This window comes from Cyprinus carpio, chromosome A21 (assembly GCF_018340385.1).
Source record: "Cyprinus carpio isolate SPL01 chromosome A21, ASM1834038v1, whole genome shotgun sequence".
In the NCBI taxonomy this organism is placed as follows: domain Eukaryota; kingdom Metazoa; phylum Chordata; class Actinopteri; order Cypriniformes; family Cyprinidae; genus Cyprinus; species Cyprinus carpio.
In genome coordinates, this window is record NC_056592.1 from 9,233,868 (window position 1) to 9,254,184 (window position 20,317).

The 20,317-nt window shown below is 38.2% G+C and overlaps 1 protein-coding gene across 1 annotated transcript in view; it reads left to right on the plus strand.

Moving 5' to 3' along the window:
- LOC109059302 (retinoic acid receptor RXR-alpha-A-like) overlaps nucleotides 1–17,230 on the plus strand; it is a 141,176-nt gene extending 123,946 nt beyond the window's left edge. The window contains exons 6-11 of the mRNA XM_042778858.1: nucleotides 1,394–1,563; nucleotides 9,454–9,583; nucleotides 11,277–11,409; nucleotides 13,608–13,699; nucleotides 13,889–13,994; nucleotides 14,244–17,230. Of these exons, the coding sequence (XP_042634792.1) occupies nucleotides 1,394–1,563; nucleotides 9,454–9,583; nucleotides 11,277–11,409; nucleotides 13,608–13,699; nucleotides 13,889–13,994; nucleotides 14,244–14,391 (779 nt within the window). The 3' untranslated portion in view covers nucleotides 14,392–17,230. The remainder of the gene's footprint in view (nucleotides 1–1,393; nucleotides 1,564–9,453; nucleotides 9,584–11,276; nucleotides 11,410–13,607; nucleotides 13,700–13,888; nucleotides 13,995–14,243) is intronic.
- Nucleotides 17,231–20,317: the final 3,087 nt, after the last annotated feature.

Here is a 20,317-nt window from a genome sequence, read left to right on the forward strand (position 1 = left end):
TTTAACCACATGGGCTCGGATTGTGGTTAATACAGTTCTGGCCACAGTGAGATTGAGTGACTGTTCAACACTAACCACTTCCTGTTTCTCTGAGCTGATCAAATGTCTGATCTGTTAAAGCCTGTTGGAGGAGCCAACAGAGACAAGAAACATTCTGTCGTGCAAACAAGTTGTAAATAAAACCATTAACACTAATTGATGATAGAATAAAGGGTTTATGTAAGCAATAAGGTACAAGAGGTTGTGTTGTATTGTGAAGAAGTCACGGCTGCAGGGCGAAGCGGAGTGCCTGCAACCCATTCAGCTGTGACTTATTCACAATACAGCATGCCTCGAGTACCTTATTGCTTTTCTAAAATGGTTACCACACAATGAAAAATATATTAAAAACAAAAATGTATATATTGATATTTAGATAAGAGGAATGTTCTGCTGGAACACACACATTCACTCTGAACACAGTAACCTGTTACTGTCATTTCTTTATACGTAAGAAGCAACAAACATCATAAACTAAAATCACATCACACTCTGTTATCCCTTTACAGTTACTGTCATAAAATACTTGAATTACATGTTGACTTTTGTATTTAAATTTAACATCCAATAATAGATATATCAGCCATTGCTGTGCGTGCCGGCGCTCGTTCCGTGAAGTCTGAATTTTAACGCAGACTGTCAGGACGAGCCTTCATGCAAAATAGAAACATTCACGTGAATATGTAACATTTACAGAAAAGGATATTACCGTAAAATGCAGTTTATGCACTGAGAAAACATCTCACACATTAAACAACACGTTAAAGTTAAACAATGTTAAACAGCATCTGTCAAAGCACCTGAAAGGACAAGTTGTGTTAAACATTATGCTAATGCATTAGCTTGAAACTTAACATAAAGCATGTTTCAGACAGCTTGGATCACGCATCTTTCCCACAGCAGCTCAGTCTGTTTCATCCGCTATTTTTTAGATGCATTTCGTCCATAGAAATACATTATTCACTGCTGTAATTTGACGTTACTGGCAGAAGTTTTCAGTGCGCGGTGGAAAGACGCGACTAATCGATAATGACATTCGTTGTCGATTTTTTTTTCATAGTTGATTATTATCTATTTTATCGATTAGTTGTTGCAGCCCTAAAGCCAGTTGTTTATTTTTCCATAATATCCTGCTTTCTCTCAGGTTTTTATAATAGGTTTTGATACTCAAAAATACATTATATTTGAATGGGGGATAATCATGTTTATTATAGAGTCTATTATTTTTCAGGATAAAAAAGTATGAAGATCTGTGGTGTAGTTTGTTAGCATCAGCTTGATATCAGTGTGTGTGTATGTGTTGACTTCTTGATTGACCAACTGTAGTTACCGTGACTAGTGTTGTTACATACAGCCGTCCAGGAGGAGCGCCAGCGAGCCAGGGACCGCAACGAGAACGAGGTGGAGTCGACCAGCAGTGTGAACGAAGACATGCCTGTGGAGAAGATCTTGGAAGCGGAGCTTGCTGTGGAACCCAAGACGGAGACTTACATTGAAACCAATGTACCAGTGCCCTCAAATTCAGTAAGTGACATCTCTTCCTCTTTTTGGTATGAAAACCTCAGGTTTACTGTACAAGCCAAGAGCCCCCTGTACACTTAAACAGACCCTTGAGAAACATTGAAGAACCGTTTTGTGTGTTGGAGCTTTGGAGCAGTGGTTCCATCTTGGTGCTCATGCAGGAAACTCTCTCTGCCCCCATATAATTTATTTGTCTTTTCTCTTTTGTTCTGTCCAAAAAGACTTGCAAAAACATTTAAAAATCAAACAATCAAGAACTGAGGGATACGGAGAACATCAAATGCTGCATTTCTATGTAAATCTTCAGGGTCGGATTTAGTGTAGACCTAGTTACAAAAACAACTTAGGACATTTAACAACCCCCAGAGCTAAAATATCTTCAGCCATATGTCGTGTTGCCCTGCTTGACAGCACTTCTGTCTCTACTTGTTTGGGTTTAATGCAAGTGATTCAGCTTGTTGATGGCCATGTTTGGAAATACGTGATGTCATAGAAGTAGACGTCTCCCAGGAAGGACTCTGTTTTCTCAGATTACCACATTGTGAAGCACTCCTTGAAAATGACTCATTACTGCTGTTCACCCATCAGCATATCTATCATCTATCACCTATCATAATTATAAACACACTGGTTTGTAGCATAGTTTTACAGTTTGCTGCACTTTGGCCTATCACTAACCATCGCTGAGTCCACCTTCTTGGTATTGGTGCTTGTCTATCACTTAAACTTTATGCAGCTCAAACTGTTGAAATGTGTGCTAACAGCTAAACTATGATTCCAACTTTAAGGCTCAGTGTCAGAGCATGTATGTTAACCATTATGCTATGCATCCAACTTCTTACTCCGTTTTAATGGAGTTTTGAATGGTAATTCTCTGCGAGAAGCAGAGCAAGATAAAGTTGTTGAATTTACCTGTGTGCTGTGAAGTCTCCCTCCCTCGTCTAGGCACCATGACAAATCAGCACCACTAAAGTGATCATTGGCTCCACTTTCCAGCATTGTTTGAATAATGAAATAGTCTGACAGCCCCCGGGAGCTTTGAGCCTGCCGTCAGCCTCTGAGGAAGAGCGTAGATCAGGAGAAGGATAGAGGAGGTGAGAGAGAGAGTTTGGGCGGTTAAGTGCGTCTTTTGGGACTGCTCTGTACCGATGCGAAAATGTTCTGGAAGCTGTTATGTGAGTAAATGGGGGTTATTTCAGGAAGATGAAGATGTGTGGGAACAGAGGACCGACGTTTGGGGAAAGGTAGCAAGACGAGGGAGAACATAAGGTCTGTCATGAGGGAGAAGCTGCCAGGCTTTACATTAGAAAGCACTCAGTCTCTCATTCGCTATCTTGGTTGGGTTTGTCGCGCTGTATCTCCAGTAGGGGCTTGTTTTTTGTGAGAGCAGTGGCTAACCAAGGTTATTATTGTTTTGCATTATTATTTATATTGTTCATTATTATGTTTTTTATTTATTATCTCATTTTTTTTTTATATTTATATATAATATATATATATATATATAATATATAGATATATATTATATATATATATATATATATATATATATATATTTTTTTTTTTTTTCTTTATTTTTTTTTTTTTTTTTTTTTTTTACATTTCAGCTTTTTGTTTTAACAATAGTTTACTTTTTGTTCTATGGACATATTTCTGGTTGTTGTTTTTTTGTATAGTTTATATACAATTAAAAATCTATATTTAAAGTATCGCCTTGCATGGCATCTTATGTCGTATCAGGTGCTCACGTACAAAAATTTTTTATTATTTCTTTATTTATTACATATAAAACATTTTATTTATTTAATTTTTAAATGAATATTTATTCTTTATTTTACTTCAGGTATGAGATCTTTTAAATTGAATTACATTTTTAAATGAATATTTATTTTATAATAACCCTGGGGTGAATAGTTTGTCCCATGTGAGATTTATTTTTTAAAATTCAAGGAGGAGGAACTAGATTAAGCCAGTCTAGTTCCTCCTTGTTAAATTTAAAATGCACAAATTTGAGCTTGTCAAAAGATAAATATCACGTACAGGTATCACTGGTTTTAACCTTCGCTGTAGCTCCCAGGCAGAAATGGTGACATTGTGTCTTAAACATAACTGATATTTAAAAAATGTGTCCGATACTGATAAACAAATCATTATTTTCATATTATAGTCAATAGTTGTCATAAATATCACCAAATTAAGTGTCATTCGCTATAGCTCCCAGGCAAAGACAGTGATGTTGTGTCTTAAACACGCCAAAATTCTCAACTTGTGCACTGACAGTTATTTTCATAGTTTAAACATTACAGTCAAACTCATCCTGCTGGCTGTAGATGATGGTTTAATACAGGATATTAAAGAAAATGATGATGCAGTCTAGAATTGGACAGCAAAGAGACACTTTACTGGAATGTGTTCCCTCTGTAGCTCTTTCTTGGCCAGCAGTCAGAGGTATCGTCTCCCCCGCTCAACCGGCTCCCTCCCGTTGTCCCTGGAGCTCTTCTTCTGTCTGTGCTCTTTTGGAAGCCACTGCCCCGTGTGCTAATTAATCAGAAGGCCTCGGCCCAGGAGGGCAGCTCATGAATGGGCCACCACTGCTGCTTAATGGTTGGGGTTTGGCCAAGCTGAATGAAGTGTGTTTATCTCATGGTGACCTAGAACAGGAGTTAAACAGGCGTTAGTAACGTGCCTCCAGTTAGGCAGGGAAGGGCTGCCTTTAACCCTTTGAGCGGTACAGTCCCATATATGGGATTTTTATTTCCGTGCCCCAGGGAGTACAGTCCCACATATGGGATTTAAAACATTCAGTGTCGTCGCATAACTGCCAAAATCAAACTGCGTTTTTGCGTGTTGGCTGGCGCTGAGCCAGAGACAGACGTGCACTGCTCTTGTCATATTATCACAACTATGCAGTGTTCTTAACCACATAATGCATATTTTAGGTTTCAGACATTTAACTACACATAAGTACTAGTAAAACAATACATTTAGAGTTTGTAAAATACACACACATGTCTATGGAAACAACAATAACAATCCATTCAAATTTAATTTGCCGATCAAGATCATTTAGAAAGGTTTTTAAAAGACAAAACACACTCATTTACACATATTTGTGAATCGGAATATCAGATTGTTCAGGACATGGTGTGCAAGTTTGTGAATATTTTAAATAAAAAAGGAAAACGAAATAAAAGCGATCCATCTGTCAAACAGTATTTTCGTGGCTGCAGTGTGTCACGTGACAAGCCTGAAGCGTCGCAATGGACACAGTAAGGGGAAACGTTCTAAAATAACGGTCGACTAAAAAAAAAAAAAAAAAAAAAAAAACTCTGGGGGGACTCCTAGAATATTTTAAACTCACCACTGAAAAGGTTGAAGGAAGAGAATATGTTCCCGTTTGCTAGTTTTTTACTTCTCTCTTTTTGCTTCCTTTTTTAATTTTTACATTTAATTCAGATAACATTGAGTTGGTTTACATGCACTGATTCAGCTTAATAAACTGACAACAGGTCACTGAAACACATTTTGTAAAAGTGTTTATCAGGTATTCGATGAATGGATGATTTTATACATTTAGTTTAATTTAATGTTTATATTAATTTGTAAGATACAGCTTTGATATTTATTCATGTAGATAAAAAAAACATTTAAAAATATGTTATATTAGCCAATAACAAGTATGTTTATTGATTAAAACATGACAATTTCATGAGAATTTTAAATTTCCAGCCTTTTTTTCTTGCATTTTTGAGACTTATAATAGAGTTTTGTTGTACATATAAACACACTCATTGTGGCCATTTAGTTAACTGGAAACTCCTTAATTTGTATTTCAATACGTCTGACACACAGGAAGTGTTTCTGCGACAGGGATGTCACGTGAGGTTGCAGACGTCTCACCTAGCTGTAAATCCAGACTGCTTTTTCCCTCTCTGTTGTCACGCAACAATAATATAGTTTAAGCAGACAATGAAAAATTTAAACATCTCTCATCTCTACTCCTCAAGTGATAAAAATTTCATAGTGCAATATGCAAGCGCGGTGTTTCGGCAAGAGCACGGGACCAGGATCTGCTGTGAATAATGCAGGCCGAATGCTTTCCATTCAGCGGGAACAAAAACAGCCATTGTTTTGTGATGGTCATGAAGAGAATGTTATCAAAGCGTCTCCTTGAATCTGAAAAACTCATCACTCGTGCCCCAGGGCTAGCGTTTGCCCCGCTCCGCTGATTCTCACAAGCAAATCATATGGCTGACTGTATTCACACTAAAGAAATCATTCATGGTGGTTTTTACCTCCTTCATCAACTGCTTATTTTCTGCTACTTGGATACATTTTAATTTAGATCAATGGTCTTCAACTTTGGAAATGGATATGATGGATGTGTAAGCCTACAGCAACTCTGAAGCAGTTGCAGGAATTTATGACAAAGAGTGGTCATTATATGCATGTGACAATATCACAAATTCTCCACAAATGTGGCTTGTATGGGAGGGTTGCAAGAAAAAAAAGCCACTCCTCAAGAAAAGGCATATGCAGTCAGACTGAGCTTTGCCAAAACGCACCTTGAATATTCTGAGGCAGATGAGACTAGTTTGGCCTAATTTGGCGGGAATCCAGTACAACTCACCATCCAAATAACAGCATTCCTACAGTAAAGCATGGAGGTGGTAGTATCCTGTTATATGGGGCATTTCTCTGCAGCAGGGACTGGAGCACTTGTCAGGATAGAAGGAAAAATGGATGGGGCAAAATACCATTAAATTCTTCAGGAAAATCTGCTGCCCTCTGCTAGAAAGTTGTCAATGGGAAGAAAGTTTACCTTCCAACATGACAATGACCCAAAGCACACAGCAAAACTGAGCACACAGTGGTTGAAGGAGAAAAAGGTGAATGTCCTTGCATAGCCCAGTCAGAGCCCAGACTTAAACCCCATTGAAAATCTGTGGAATGACTTGAAGACTGCAGTCCACAAACGCTCATCATCAAACTGAACTGAACTTGAGCAGCTCTGCAAAGAAGACTGGGAAAATATTGCAAAGTCTAGATGTGCAAAGTTAGTAGAGACCGAGAAAGCTCCCAGCAGACTAAAGCAAACAGTGGTTCAACTAAATACTGACACAAGAGGGTGATTCTTTTTGCAACTCGATTCTGTTTTGCATTTATTTATTTTTTTCTGACATGTTGGTGTTATATCTTTCACTTGGATGTTATAAGTTCAACTGAGTACTGATACAGCTGGATAAAACAAAAACTGCGTCCGTCTTCATTTCAGGCTGCAAAGCAACATGTGATTATTTTAAAGGGGGGTGATTATTTTTTTTTATATACCCATTGTATATATTCAAGTATTTGTACATTTATAATATTATGTAGTAAATATTTTTTTTATTAATGTGGGAGATACAGTAAAAAATTTACCTGAACTTTAGTTTTGTTTAAAGTTAATTTAATATTCTATTTTTAACTAATTTGATCATTTTATCACATAAATTTGTTAAAGATCAAACTATAATGGGCAGACCCCCTGCAGTACCACCATAGACCCCGTTAATGACTTCAATTACAGAAATGCTTAAATTTACGTTTATTCTGCTATATTTAAATTTGTAACTTTTTTTTTCTTTACAGTAATTAAGTCAGGTATTTAGAGGCCTCAATTTTTGGGTCATTTTTGTTTGTTTTGTAGAAGAAACAAGGTCAGTGTAAACCGAGCCAATATAGCTATTCATCATTCATGAGCATTACCGTGTTTAACGAGAACTCTGGGAGTTGTATTCTTTTGAGCCACTTTTCTTTATTTTGTTGCTTTGTGAATTAATTATCTGTTTGTTTATGTGCTTGTTCAAGAACATGGCAGAAACTGTTGCACTGAGGAGGATCAGCCCGATCAGCCACAGAAATATTCATAAGCTGCGTTTGTTTTCTGAGAGATGGCTTTGCGTCTTGCTAACAGCTTGCCATCTCCAACTTCTGCCTTTGATCTGCTGCTGATGTCATTGCGAGTTTTAAACAGTTGCTTAAATACCATAGCGGGGAAACATTCAACACTTTCACAAGATTCTCCTGGGAGTTCCCACGTTCTGATGCAGAATCACGGAAGAGCTCACTGGTTATCTGTCTTCAGTCATTTCCCAAAGTGCAACTGTGGAGATGTTTCTTGCCTCCAATAATGGCCACAAAGTGGTTCCAAAAAATATTAATACAATTAAATTAAATACATTAAAACCAATTAAAAGCATAAAGAACACAGAACTAAAATCTAATGATTTTAGAGCTTTTTCTCAGATCTAGCTTCACATTTCTAAAAGCATTTCTGTATTTGCTGTCCAAGGTTAGTTTATTTCATTTTCTTTATTTTATTAAAATTTTTATCTTTGTAGGTACAACAGCTTGTCAATGGGGCAATACCGTTAAAGGGACAAATTTGTACATTATCTACCCCTAAAAGGTGCATATTGGTACCTTAGAGTACTTTTTCACTTTTTTGTGAAATTGTGAAACGTGGAAATGTAAAATATGTTTTTTTTTTTTTAACCTAACAAATACAACATTTTAAATTCAATATAATATGTATTTTTTTTTAACTGAGAGAATTTTATTTATTTTTTTACGGGCTGTTAGATGAGGCTGTTTCAGTGACAGCGGCTGATATACTGGCCCTTTCAGAAGCTCTTGACTCATAATTGCAGTGTCACTGTGTTGAACCTATTAATAAACATCCTGCACTGCAACCGAGTGAAGCTAGGAGGCTGCCAAAAGTGAGGTCAGGATTTTCCAGGAATGCACACCCCTCCCACTAATAATTTTGATAAATATGAATATAATTTTTATCCCCCTCTGTTTATTTTTTTAAAAACTATTTGTCCTTTTGCCCGCTGCAATGTCCTGGTGATGTTTTCTAAAGCCTTCCCTTTTGACACTTGAGTTGAAAAACGACACTCAATGTCTATTTGTTCCAGTCCTTTCAGAAACCCCTCTCCTGCTGCTTTCCTCTCTCCTGCGCTCGTTCACTCTCACCCGCACTCCATTGACTCACTCTTTCATCTTATAAAACAAAGCAGTGTATCTATCCCTCCCTTGGCTTCATGCAACGTGAAGCTGGAATCGTCTAAGCCATTTTTCGTATCTCTCATTTGTCCTCTCTCTTTGATAGAGCCGGAGCGTTCCACATCGAGACGTGCTAATAGACTCAAATCTGCAGGAGGCATTAAGGGCGTCCCTAACAAAGGCATTTTCAAGAACAATGAATGCATTTTGACCACAACATGTTGTCTGACAGTTAATTACATGTCCGTCCCTGGGTCCTTTAAATGTTTAGCAGTATTCCATAAATGTTTGGGAATGAGCAAATGTTTCTAAGTAAATTTAGTTCCAGGGAGCTTTCTGCAGGAAAGGCCCATTTAGAAAGGCAGTCATTTTTTAGCACCAGCTCTCGGCAGGTATTTCCTGTGCAGTCCGGGGAAAAAGCACTGTTTGTTTTGCCTTCCTGTTCACTTTTGCTCCGAGAGGTTTAGTTCCCATGTGTGGGGCCAAGAAGAGCGGTAGCATACCTCAGTGATAAAACTACCCTTAAATGTCTGTTCCAATAATCAGATGGGTTATTATTTGGATAGCTAGCTGTAAACATGTCAACAGTTTAAGTAACTTTAACTAACCGTGCCTCGCCAAGAAAGTAGTTAACCTGAAAGAGAAAACTGCCTGAAGATGGCTAATGTTGGCTATAGCGCCCCTTGTGTCAATACTGAGAATACAGTATGATCTGACATATTTTAAAACATGACGGTGTGTGAACTCAAACTAACGGAGCTTAGAAGCGTTTGCATTGAATGAGTTTTTTTGATGTTTGGACAGACCAGTGTGTGACAGCTGTGTTCTTGTTTCCTCCACCAGCCCAATGATCCAGTCACAAACATCTGTCAGGCTGCAGACAAGCAGCTTTTCACTCTAGTGGAATGGGCCAAGAGGATCCCGCATTTTTCAGAGCTCCCGCTGGACGACCAGGTCATTCTTCTACGAGCAGGTGAGTTGAAGAGGACAAACGGACAGATGCACAATTAAAAGACAGAAACAGGATAAGTTCATTATAATGTCAAATATTTAATTAGAGGAGTGTTGAAGTTAAGCTGCTTCTAAGACTGTGTTTCAAAACCTAGTTTAGTGCCTATCTAGGCTGCTTAAAGGACAGGTTTCAAAGGTGTATTTGAAATTCTGAAAATGCCTGAAATTGCAAAAACTTTCCTGAATCATGGCATTTTACATTTTTTATAATTCGGCTGTTTCAAACCCTAATGATATATGCGGGGCAGCTGTGGCCTAATGGTTAGAGACTTGGACTTGTAACCAGAAGGTCGCAGGTTCGAGTCTCGGTGCTGGCAGGAGTTGTAGGTGGGAGGGAGTGAATGAACAGCGCGCTCTCTTCCACCCTCAATACCCATGGCTGAGGTGCCCTTGAGCAAGGCACTGAACCCCCCCAGTTGCTCCCCGGGCGCTGGATATAGCTGCCCACTGCTCCGGGTGTATGTTCACGGTGTGTTCACTTCTCACTGCTGTGTGTGTGCACTTGGATGGGTTAAATGCAGAGCACCAATTTCGACAAATGGATAACATACTGTGCCTATAATCAAAAATGCCAAAATCATTCGGCTGTTTCAAACCCTAATGAGCTGCCCTTGTAGACGGCATTCTAGTGTTCTGCCTACATGGATGACATGCTGTGCCTATAATCAAAATTTTTCTTGAAAATATCATTGCATTTGATACAATATAAAAAGAGGCATCTGCAAATGTAATTTGTGGTTGTTGTGGTTGTTTTTTTCTTCAGAATTAACTTCAATAATTAACTTAAATTTTCAACACTGACAATTAGTGAAAATTTATTTGCTATAGGACCTAGAAATCTTTTTTTACGCTTATATTTGGAAAATGTATGGGCTATAGGACCTAGCAGTTTATTTGTTAATAAATTATACAGTTTCTACTGTTGTTATCTTAAAGCTGGTGTGCTGCCCACAGAGACTAGTCTCTAGGTTCTAAATATACCTATGAACACCAAAAATACTACCTGATTAGGTTAATATGAAAATGGGAAAAAAAAAAATACTACCTGATTAGAATATTGACGTGGTTGTGGTGGCGTAAACTTTCAGAATAGTGTTTTTTTAATATAAAAATGAATGTAGAATATTAAAGAGGGGGAAATAAAGTCTCCATGGGGAATATAGTGGTAACTAAAAGATGCGGGTGTCCTCTTTTAGATACAGATTGGCTCTCATGAGAGGAAAGTCAGTTGTTCTGTCACAATAGTTATGTGTACAGCGTCAGATTTACAAGTTAGTTTCTAAGAAGTTGACAAAGTATGAGTAAGACAAATAGATGCTCTGTAGACCACCATTCTACAATTAAACTACATTGCTTTTAATTTCCTTTATGGTCCACTGTATTAGCGAGTCATGCTTATCTTCTCTGAAGAGCATGTTGAGAGGGTCTTCTCTCGATCTCTCTCTGAGCTCAGGTTTTCTAAAAATAACCCCTTTAGTTCTGCTGTCTCACAGATGAAAGCATCTCGGCTTTTCCCAAGCTCAGCTCTGGGGAGATGAGGGGAGTTGGGGTAGTTGCTAGGCAGACTAGTTAAAGGAGCCCTGTCACTCAGATACTTACTTAATTCACTCTTACTGTGTGGAATGTTTTATCATGATTTCGTCTGTCTCTCTCAGGATGGAATGAGCTCCTCATTGCATCATTTTCACACCGTTCAATAGCAGTGAAAGATGGGATACTGTTGGCCACAGGATTGCATGTGCACCGGAACAGCGCCCACAGCGCCGGAGTAGGAGCCATATTTGACAGGTTGGAATGATACTTATAATATTGGTCAACTGAAAATTTGTGGAACACCATTGTTTCAATTTACCTAACCTATCAAAACCAAAACCTATCAAAAAGGATTAAGAATAAAAATAAAACTAAAAAAAAAATTGTACATTACTTTGTACATATTTTTCATTGTACATAATTACATATTTTTATATATTTTATTTAAAAATGTGTAAATTATAGACACACACACACACACACACCACACACACACACACACACACACACACACACACACCCACACACACACACACACACACACACACACATGTATATGATCACACATATATATATAATACATGAAACTAAATGGAAAAATTATATATTTTGCTTTTGGTAATACATGGAGCTTTGTCTATATGGAACATATTCAAACACTACGACTCAAAGAGATGATCACACTAGTAATGTTCAAGACAAGGGTAGAAGAGGAACCTTGACATTTCTGCCAGCGGAACGCTGAGACAGAAGGGCAGGGAGGAGTGAGCTTTCTATTGATTTACATTGATATTCATTAAATATGCAGCTTCGCTGGCAACAGAGGTCATGCAGAAATGGTCGAGTGCTCAGAAAGAAAATGTTAAAGGAAATCCATTTGTGTGTCATTTATGAAATAAAAAATATGGAGGATACACCCAGTGACACAAAGGGCTCTGCTTTGTATCTGTGCCCACAAAAACCTGAACTACGCTGTACAATAAAGCTACCAGCTAAAGCTAAAGCTTCTTTTTTTGTCCAGATCTCAACTTAATTAAGGTTTGAAGAGAGCCGATGTGGTACAAAGTTTACACCAGCACAGCAGCAGCACCACTTGTTGACAGTGAAATGCATTGTTCAGCGACCCCTCTAAAGAAAGTTTAGATATAAATAAATTATATAAGAATAGCAATGATAAAAAATATATATATATATATATAATAATTGTAATTAACTTAAATATTAAGTGTCTGTATGTTCAAATTTTACCTTTTGTAAAATACATTTTAAGTTTTTTTTCTATTTAGTATAAGATTGTAAGTGATAAATCCATTTGTCAATGAGAATATTTTTAAAACCATAAATGTAATATATTTATGCTTAATTTTAGATCCAGCGTATTTGCTGAAAACATCTTATGCACACTTTATTTAAACGGTATTGTTATTTAAAAACAAGACAGAAATACTGATTAAGAAAGTCATGGCTGTAACAAAAAAAAAAGAAAAAATAGGAAAAAAAGCTGTATTAACGGTAATTGGACATTCACATTCCCAGCATCCGTGTCACCTGACTCTGTTAAGTCTGCAGTGCCGTGCTTCAAGACTCCGCTCTGCTCTCAGCGCCCAGAGGCTGCTTTAGCTATTAGAATACACCCCACGACTCTGAAAGAATACATCTGTGTTAATGCCGCTCGCATTAAGATGCGCAGCCCTGATAATGTTTCTTTATCAGTTCCCTTCAAGTGACAGCCGTGGCACAAATGAAGTGGATGTTCGACTAAAACACTGGGCTCAAGTACCCCACCCCTCCACTTATTGTTCCAGGAGGCCAATTCAATTAGAGTGTGTTAAGAGTGGGAATGAGGATGCCTCGCACCAGTGTGTGTGCTGTCACCCGGTCACGCAGAGGCCAAGACTGTCAGAGGTGACGTCACCCTCTGGATCAGAGGAAGAGATGCCAATCTAGACATTATTGAGGCATTATAGATATTTGACAGTCGCTGCCAGTCAAAGCAGTAATGTAGTAATATCTGCATTTCCCGACAGCTGATCGTGTTAGCAGTGTCCTTCATTTATAAAGATCTATTGAAGCAATTTTAAGCAACATCTGAACATGAACATCAAGGTTTTTACAAATGACGTTTTAGTTTCACCCCTTCCCATAGCTTACATCGCAAAATAAATAAATAAGTAATTGTAATAATAAACAAATTGTAATAAAAAATGACATTAAAAACAACAGATTAAAAAAAAAGAAAGAAAACATTTCTGGGTTAACTAAAAATATGCTTAGTCCTTACAGATCTTACAAAGTTGACAGAGTATCTCGTTTTATGATGCACTCTTATTTGGGGCGAGAAAAGGGACCCCATGTTCACATGTACTGATCATGACATATCACAGCTTCATAACTGGCATTATTTGACCTGTTTTCAGTCTTAACCTGTGTGTTTTCTCCAACTGTATATTCAGGGTGTTGACGGAATTGGTGTCAAAGATGAGGGACATGCAGATGGATAAAACAGAGCTAGGGTGCCTTCGAGCCATCGTCCTCTTCAACCCAGGTACTTACTCTGTACTCCCCCTTGTGACGCTATAGCTTGTAAGCACATTCAAATTGCCTGTGATGTTTCCTGATCTCCTGATTTCCTGATCTTTTCTGGAATGCCGTACACTCTGAGGATGTGCTAAAGCACGATAGTACAGTTCCTACTCCAAAACTAAACTTCGTTATGCATCATCTACTGTTTCAGACTCCAAAGGCCTGTCAAACCCAGGTGAGGTGGAGGCGCTGAGAGAGAAGGTCTATGCCTCTCTGGAAGCCTACTGCAAACAGAAATACCCTGAACAACCTGGAAGGTACAAGAACCACTTTCTGACCTTATGCACCATTGCAGTACCTGGATGGCATCACACACCCACATATATATATATATTTGTAAGATGTAAATGATATTTGAGATATGAGCATTTCATAGCTTCTCAGGTCTTGTCTGACTTCAAAGATTGTCAGAGTTGTATCAAGTACAGATAAAAGAGCTCAGCTCAGTTTAATTGTATATCTGTCTTGTTTTTTCACCTTTTGACAATGTGTGTTTTTGTGAGCAGGTTTGCTAAGCTGTTGCTGCGGCTCCCTGCCCTGCGTTCCATTGGACTGAAATGTTTGGAGCATCTGTTCTTCTTCAAGCTCATAGGAGACACACCCATCGATACCTTCCTCATGGAGATGCTAGAGGCGCCCCACCAAATGACATAATGACATAACGCCCTCCTGTCGCCAGGAGGACACAAGGGTCTGCCACCCCAAAGGCCCCTTAGAAACTCAACACGTGACACCATTTGGCAGAGCAAAGGAACTTTCAGAACCACCGCTCAACTCAGCGTTTCCAATACACAGTCGTGGCGTCCATGGGTCTGTTTTATACTTTGTATAAAGATATAAATCTATATATATAACACACAAGAAAAAAGATGACAATGGACTTCAAGCCCACAGACAACAGTGGTGCATATGAAAAAAAAAAATGATTGATTTGATCAAGGTGCAGTAATTGTAGCAATGTCTTACGCAAACTCATGTACATTGGGGTTTAAGATGGGAGGGATCCAGGGATGTAATCAGCCTCATTCAGGATTGGATAGAGCCATCCTGGGCTGGCCTGTCAGGGCACATGAAGACTTATGGGAGATGATAATAATGGTAATGCGGGTAATAATCGGGGTTTCTAACACACATTGTGTTTTCAGCCCCTTATGGGAGTTTTTGCGATTACAATCCTGCTCAGATTGCCGTTTTTCCCTCAAGCGGCCTGCTCCTGACAGAATGTTCTTGTCATTAAACTGTCATTGAGTGCTCTGAACAAAGGAACCAAGTGAGGAAATCACAGACTGCGTTGGTTCTCCCAGTTCGCCCCGAGCATCATCAGTGGTGGGTAGAAGATGCAATAAGGACATAACTTCAGGATCAGATAGGAAGGGACACCTGAGGTCGCTGTGAGCAGATCCCAGTGTCTAAAATGAGCCACTCTGAGTTTTGGACTTTGATCATTCACACTTTTTCATTATGCACTCGAAACATGAGCTTTTAAAAATCCAATCTGCCTGTTCTCACAGAGCCCATGATGCTGAAACGTGAATGACATAAACTAAGGGCGCTTATAGTGGATATCCCACCTAAGTCGCCCACGTTCCACTGTGTCTCATCTGTATACCAGTTCACCTCAAGTGGTTTTCCAAACGAGCTTGACATTTGTACAGTTTATTACAACCAATTCAGTATTGGGATCCTGTATTTTTTGGATGATTTTTCAAAATGTTTGCGTTACCTCTCTTTCAGTCACTTTTACTATGGTATATCGATTCCTTCGTGTCCCTCATTCACTCCTGCGTCAGCCTTTCGCACGAGCCATCTCATGCATTCAGGTCTTGCAAATCTGTGTTATCATTAGGATGTTTCTAAGCACTTAACCTCATGTTTCAAGTCCCGTTGTTGTGTTTTTGGGGCTGCCTTTTTATTTGTATATTTTTTCAATGAGGTATCATATGTGTCTGGGTCTGTAATTTGCCATTTTCAGCGTGTTTTTTTATTATTTCTGTATGCTGCTGCTGCTAAACTATGCATTTAGCATTTTTTTTTTCTCCCAAAGACTGTCCATAGTGAGGCTGATTTTCAGACTCTGGCAATGAAAGACCACATGTGAACAAGGTTAGACCGCCAGGACCAAGATTCGGGACTCCAGCAGTTCGTAGAGAGATATTAAGGGTTTTGCAGAGGGAGGAGTGGAGCAGTACTGGTAGGGAATAATACTGAGGCAATGGGAGAGCTGAGACTTCCACCTAGTGGTGGATATGCAGCACTGCAACATTACTTGAATTTTGTACAAGTATTTAATCGGATAAAAAAAGGCACTTTTACGTGATATTATCATTGTTTGTTTTTGTTTGAGTGCAGTCTCACAAGGGTCTTCAGCAATCACATGAATTAGATCACTCGAGATGGTTTATCCAGAGTGAAGCCCAACCAACTTAAGTCAATACTGTTTATTAGGATGCCTCTCCATGATTACATTTCTGAAAATCAGCTTTTCGTCCTCTTACCCTCATTTCCTTTGCGTGGCAAATGAATTTTATTGGCTTCACTAGACTTGTTAATGAATGAGTATTTTGGATCACTGGCATCTTGAAGCCATATTCAGGTTTGAGAACAAAAACTTTCTCCTGTTGGAAATGGAGTAATGGAGAAATGATAACCTAGATAGAATTAATACATACGCAAATGCTTTATAACATAAAGCTATATTTTGTCTATATGTAAATGTGTGTATATTTCTAAATATGAAAGTATATGAATCCAGTCTTTAAATGTTTCTGAACAATTTTAGCAATGGAGCCAAGCATTTTTCCTTAAATTGATTAAAGCCAGGCCTAATTGCACTGTTCTCAGATACTAGAAATGTTTTTAATTGCTGAAGCTTTTGTGTTCAGCCTTGAATTACACACACACACAAAAAAGGAAAATTTTACCAGCAGTTCAGAGCCCTAAGAAAAGATCGTACACCAGCTCCTTGACTTATAAATTATTTTATGTTCACAAAACCCAAACAAATGTCTTGTTAATGAAAAAAAATCTGAAGGAACTTGTTGCATAGCCACTCCCCCCCCCCATTTAAACTAGTGAGGATAAACTTTGACCCTGACACAGTCACCGCTTCAGTCGTCACAGAGACAGGACCTTTTAAAAACGTTGAGAAAAAAAATCTATTTTTGTACAAATGTAATTTTATCCCTTGCTTATATATCCTCCCTTCCTTCCTCTTTCTGTGGGCTGTTGTGTACATTGTGTAAATGTTGATTTGAAGTGGGAAAATTTCAAATCAGAGCATTTGAAAGTGGATTGTGTGAGGGAAGACACCTTCACCCTTTTCACAAACACTTTGCCTTTTGATTTCCTTCTTTCGCCATCTCAAAGAGAAGGACTGTCCTCTCATCATATTTTGTCTTATTTTTAAGGAAATGGAAAAAGACATCTGTTCTGCTTTGTGGGTTGTTCTTTGATGTTTTGTCTTTCAATCAAATTAAACGTCTAATTAAAAATATGATACGTGTTGTGTCTTCACTAACTAGTCGGTCCTACATGGGTTAACAAACATTTTCTATGAACTCCAATATAGTAATTAACTTATTGAAAAAAAAATAAAAAAAAAATAATGCATTAAGGTTATAATCACAATTAATAACAAAATCTGAACTTACCAAAAACAAAGTTCAATCAAACAATAGTAAATACACTCATACAATGTTTTTACTATTTTACTACAAAAAAAATACAATACGATACTAACCCCCAAGGATGTTCTGTCCGTGTAGGCAAGGGAGACGATGCCGCCTCAATATTGGATGAGAAAATAATTTGATTAAAAATCTACATAACTCACACACCCACTACATTTGTTGAGTATTTCAGTTGATATGATCCACATTGTTTCAGTTGATCCTCTGTCTGTTGTTGTTTGTTGTGATCATACATCCTCACCCACTGTTCTCTGTCCTGACCTCTGCTGGTCACAGAGCAACTGCTCGGGGTTTTAGACTGGAACTGCTGCTGGATCCAAGAGGTCCTCGCAGCATGATTCCTCTCACTCTCAGCCTTGCGTTCTGTTTTGATTGCTATGGGTTTATCATTTTCTTATTTTATTTTTTTGTAAGAAAGCGTGTAATTAATTTGCCCATGATCTTATGGTAGCTTATAAATTATCAGCTTGCAGAATGATTGAGAAAATATCATCCTGTTTCTAAGTATTTCAGCAACATATTTTGTGTGAAATAATGTTTCAAACTAGTGTTCATTTTGTCAGCTATTTTAAATTTTAGTTTTAGTCCCATGTTAAATGTCCTTTTTAGTTTTTATCATATTTAGTCAACCTTATCCTATTTAGCTTTAGTCAATTAAAAGTCTCAACATTTTAGTCTAGTTTTAGTCTATGAAAACTTGACATTTTAGCAATAAGATTATTATTAATAAACCATACAGCAATATTAATTTTGGGAACCATTTTTAATAAAGTCTTAGTCTTAATCAAATGTACATTTTAGATATCATATTGAGTCAACCTTGTCCTATTTTTGTTCAGTCAAGTTTAAAGGGGTCATATGATGCTACATGCACTTTTACAAGTTGTTTGAACTGAAATGTGTGTTGGCAGTGTGTGTACACAAACACCCTATAATGATAAAAATCCACCCAGTGTTTTTTTTTTTTATTTATTACATGTATTTAATTTTTTTATCTCATTATAATTTCCCCTTTCTCAAATCAGCCTGATCACGATAAATTACTCACCCCCATGTCATCCAAGATGTTTATGTCTTTCTTTCTTCAGTCGAAAAAAAAAATTAAGGTTTTTGATGATTATTCTCCTTATAGTGGACTTCAACGGCTACCAAACGGTTGAAGGGCAAAATTACAGTTTCAGTGCAGCTTCAAAGGGCTCTACAATGATACCAGACGAGGAATAAGGGTCTTATCTAGCGAAACGATCAGCCATTTTCTAAAAAAAAAAAAATGTATATGCTTTATAAACAGAAATGCTCGCCTTGCACTGCTCTGCGAGTCAACGACTTCATGTAATACATAATCACATTGAAAAGGTCATACGTGACGTAGGCGGAAGTACCGACTCAGTGTTTACAAGTCAAACACTGTTTACAAAAAAATGTAATATGTGTCATTGAACATACAACTTTTGAACAGTCCTCCTTCTCCACATTTGTAAACACTGACTGAGTCTGTACTTCCGCCTAAGTCAGGCACGACCTTTTCAACATAATAACGTATTACATGAAGTCAAGGACTTGCACGCAGAGAAGTGCAAGGCGAGCATTTCTGTTCATAAAGCATATACAGTTTCGCTAGATAAGACCCTTATTCCTCGTCTGGTATCGTGTAGAGCCCTTTGAAGCTGCACTGAAACTGTAATTTTGACCTTCAACCTTTTGGTAGCCATTAAAGTCCACTATAAGGAGAATAATCCAAAATTTATTTTCGACCGAAGAAAGAAAGATGTTAACATCTTGGATGACATGGGGGTGAGTAAATTATCAGGAAATTTTAATTTGAAAGTGAACATCCTTTAAACTAATAAAAATTATTTTTACTCAAAATGATAATTGTAAATGAGGAGTGCGCTCGTGTGCATGGTTGTCTGATTGCATAAAATAAGCAAAACACCGGGAAGAAAATGTATCCTCATAACAGCGAAGCTCTGATTCGGGGATTTAAACAGAACAACAAACTGGATGCTAACCAGTCTGGTTTCAGGAGTGGCCATTCAACTGAGACTGTGCTACTGTCAGTCACAGAAGCCCTGTGGATTGCAAAAGCTGATTCCAAATCATCAGTTCTTATTCTACTGGATCTATCTGCTGCTTTTGACACTGTCAATCATCAGATCCTCCTGTCTGCCCTCTTATCACTGGGCATCACAGGGATTCCACTTGGCTTTGAATCCTATCTCACTGGTAGGTCTTTCAGGGTGGTTTGAGAAGGGGAGGTATCCAAAGCACATCAACTTGTCACTGGGGTTCCTCAAGGATCAGTTCTTGGACCCGTCGTCTTCTCCATATACACAACATCACTGGCTCCCATCATACAGGCACATGGCTTCTCCTATCATTGCTATGCTGATGATACACAGCTCTATCTTTCATTTCAACCAGATGATCCAACAGTAGCTGCACAGATCTCAGGCTGCCTGGCGGACATCTCAGCATGGATGAAAGAATATCACATACAGCTCAACCTGGCAAAGACTGAGCTTCTTCTCTTCCCTGCCATTCCAACTCTACAGTATGATTTCTCCATCCAGCTAGGTTCTTCTACAATTACTCCAACTTCAGTCAGGTTCTTCTGTACAATTGACCTCCCACATTGCAAAGACTGCTTCAGGTTTGCAGATCATCTTGGTGTAACCTTTGATGGACTACTGCAATGCTCTTCTGGCCTTCCATCAAGCACAATCAAACCTCTGACCTTCAACAGAGCCCATGTTACACCTCTCTTTATCTTCTTACACTGGCTACCGTTTGTGGCTCGCATCAAGTTCAAGACATTGAGACATATAGAACAGCCACAGGCTCAGCACCCGCCTACTTCCACTCACTACTACAAATCTACATCCCCTCCA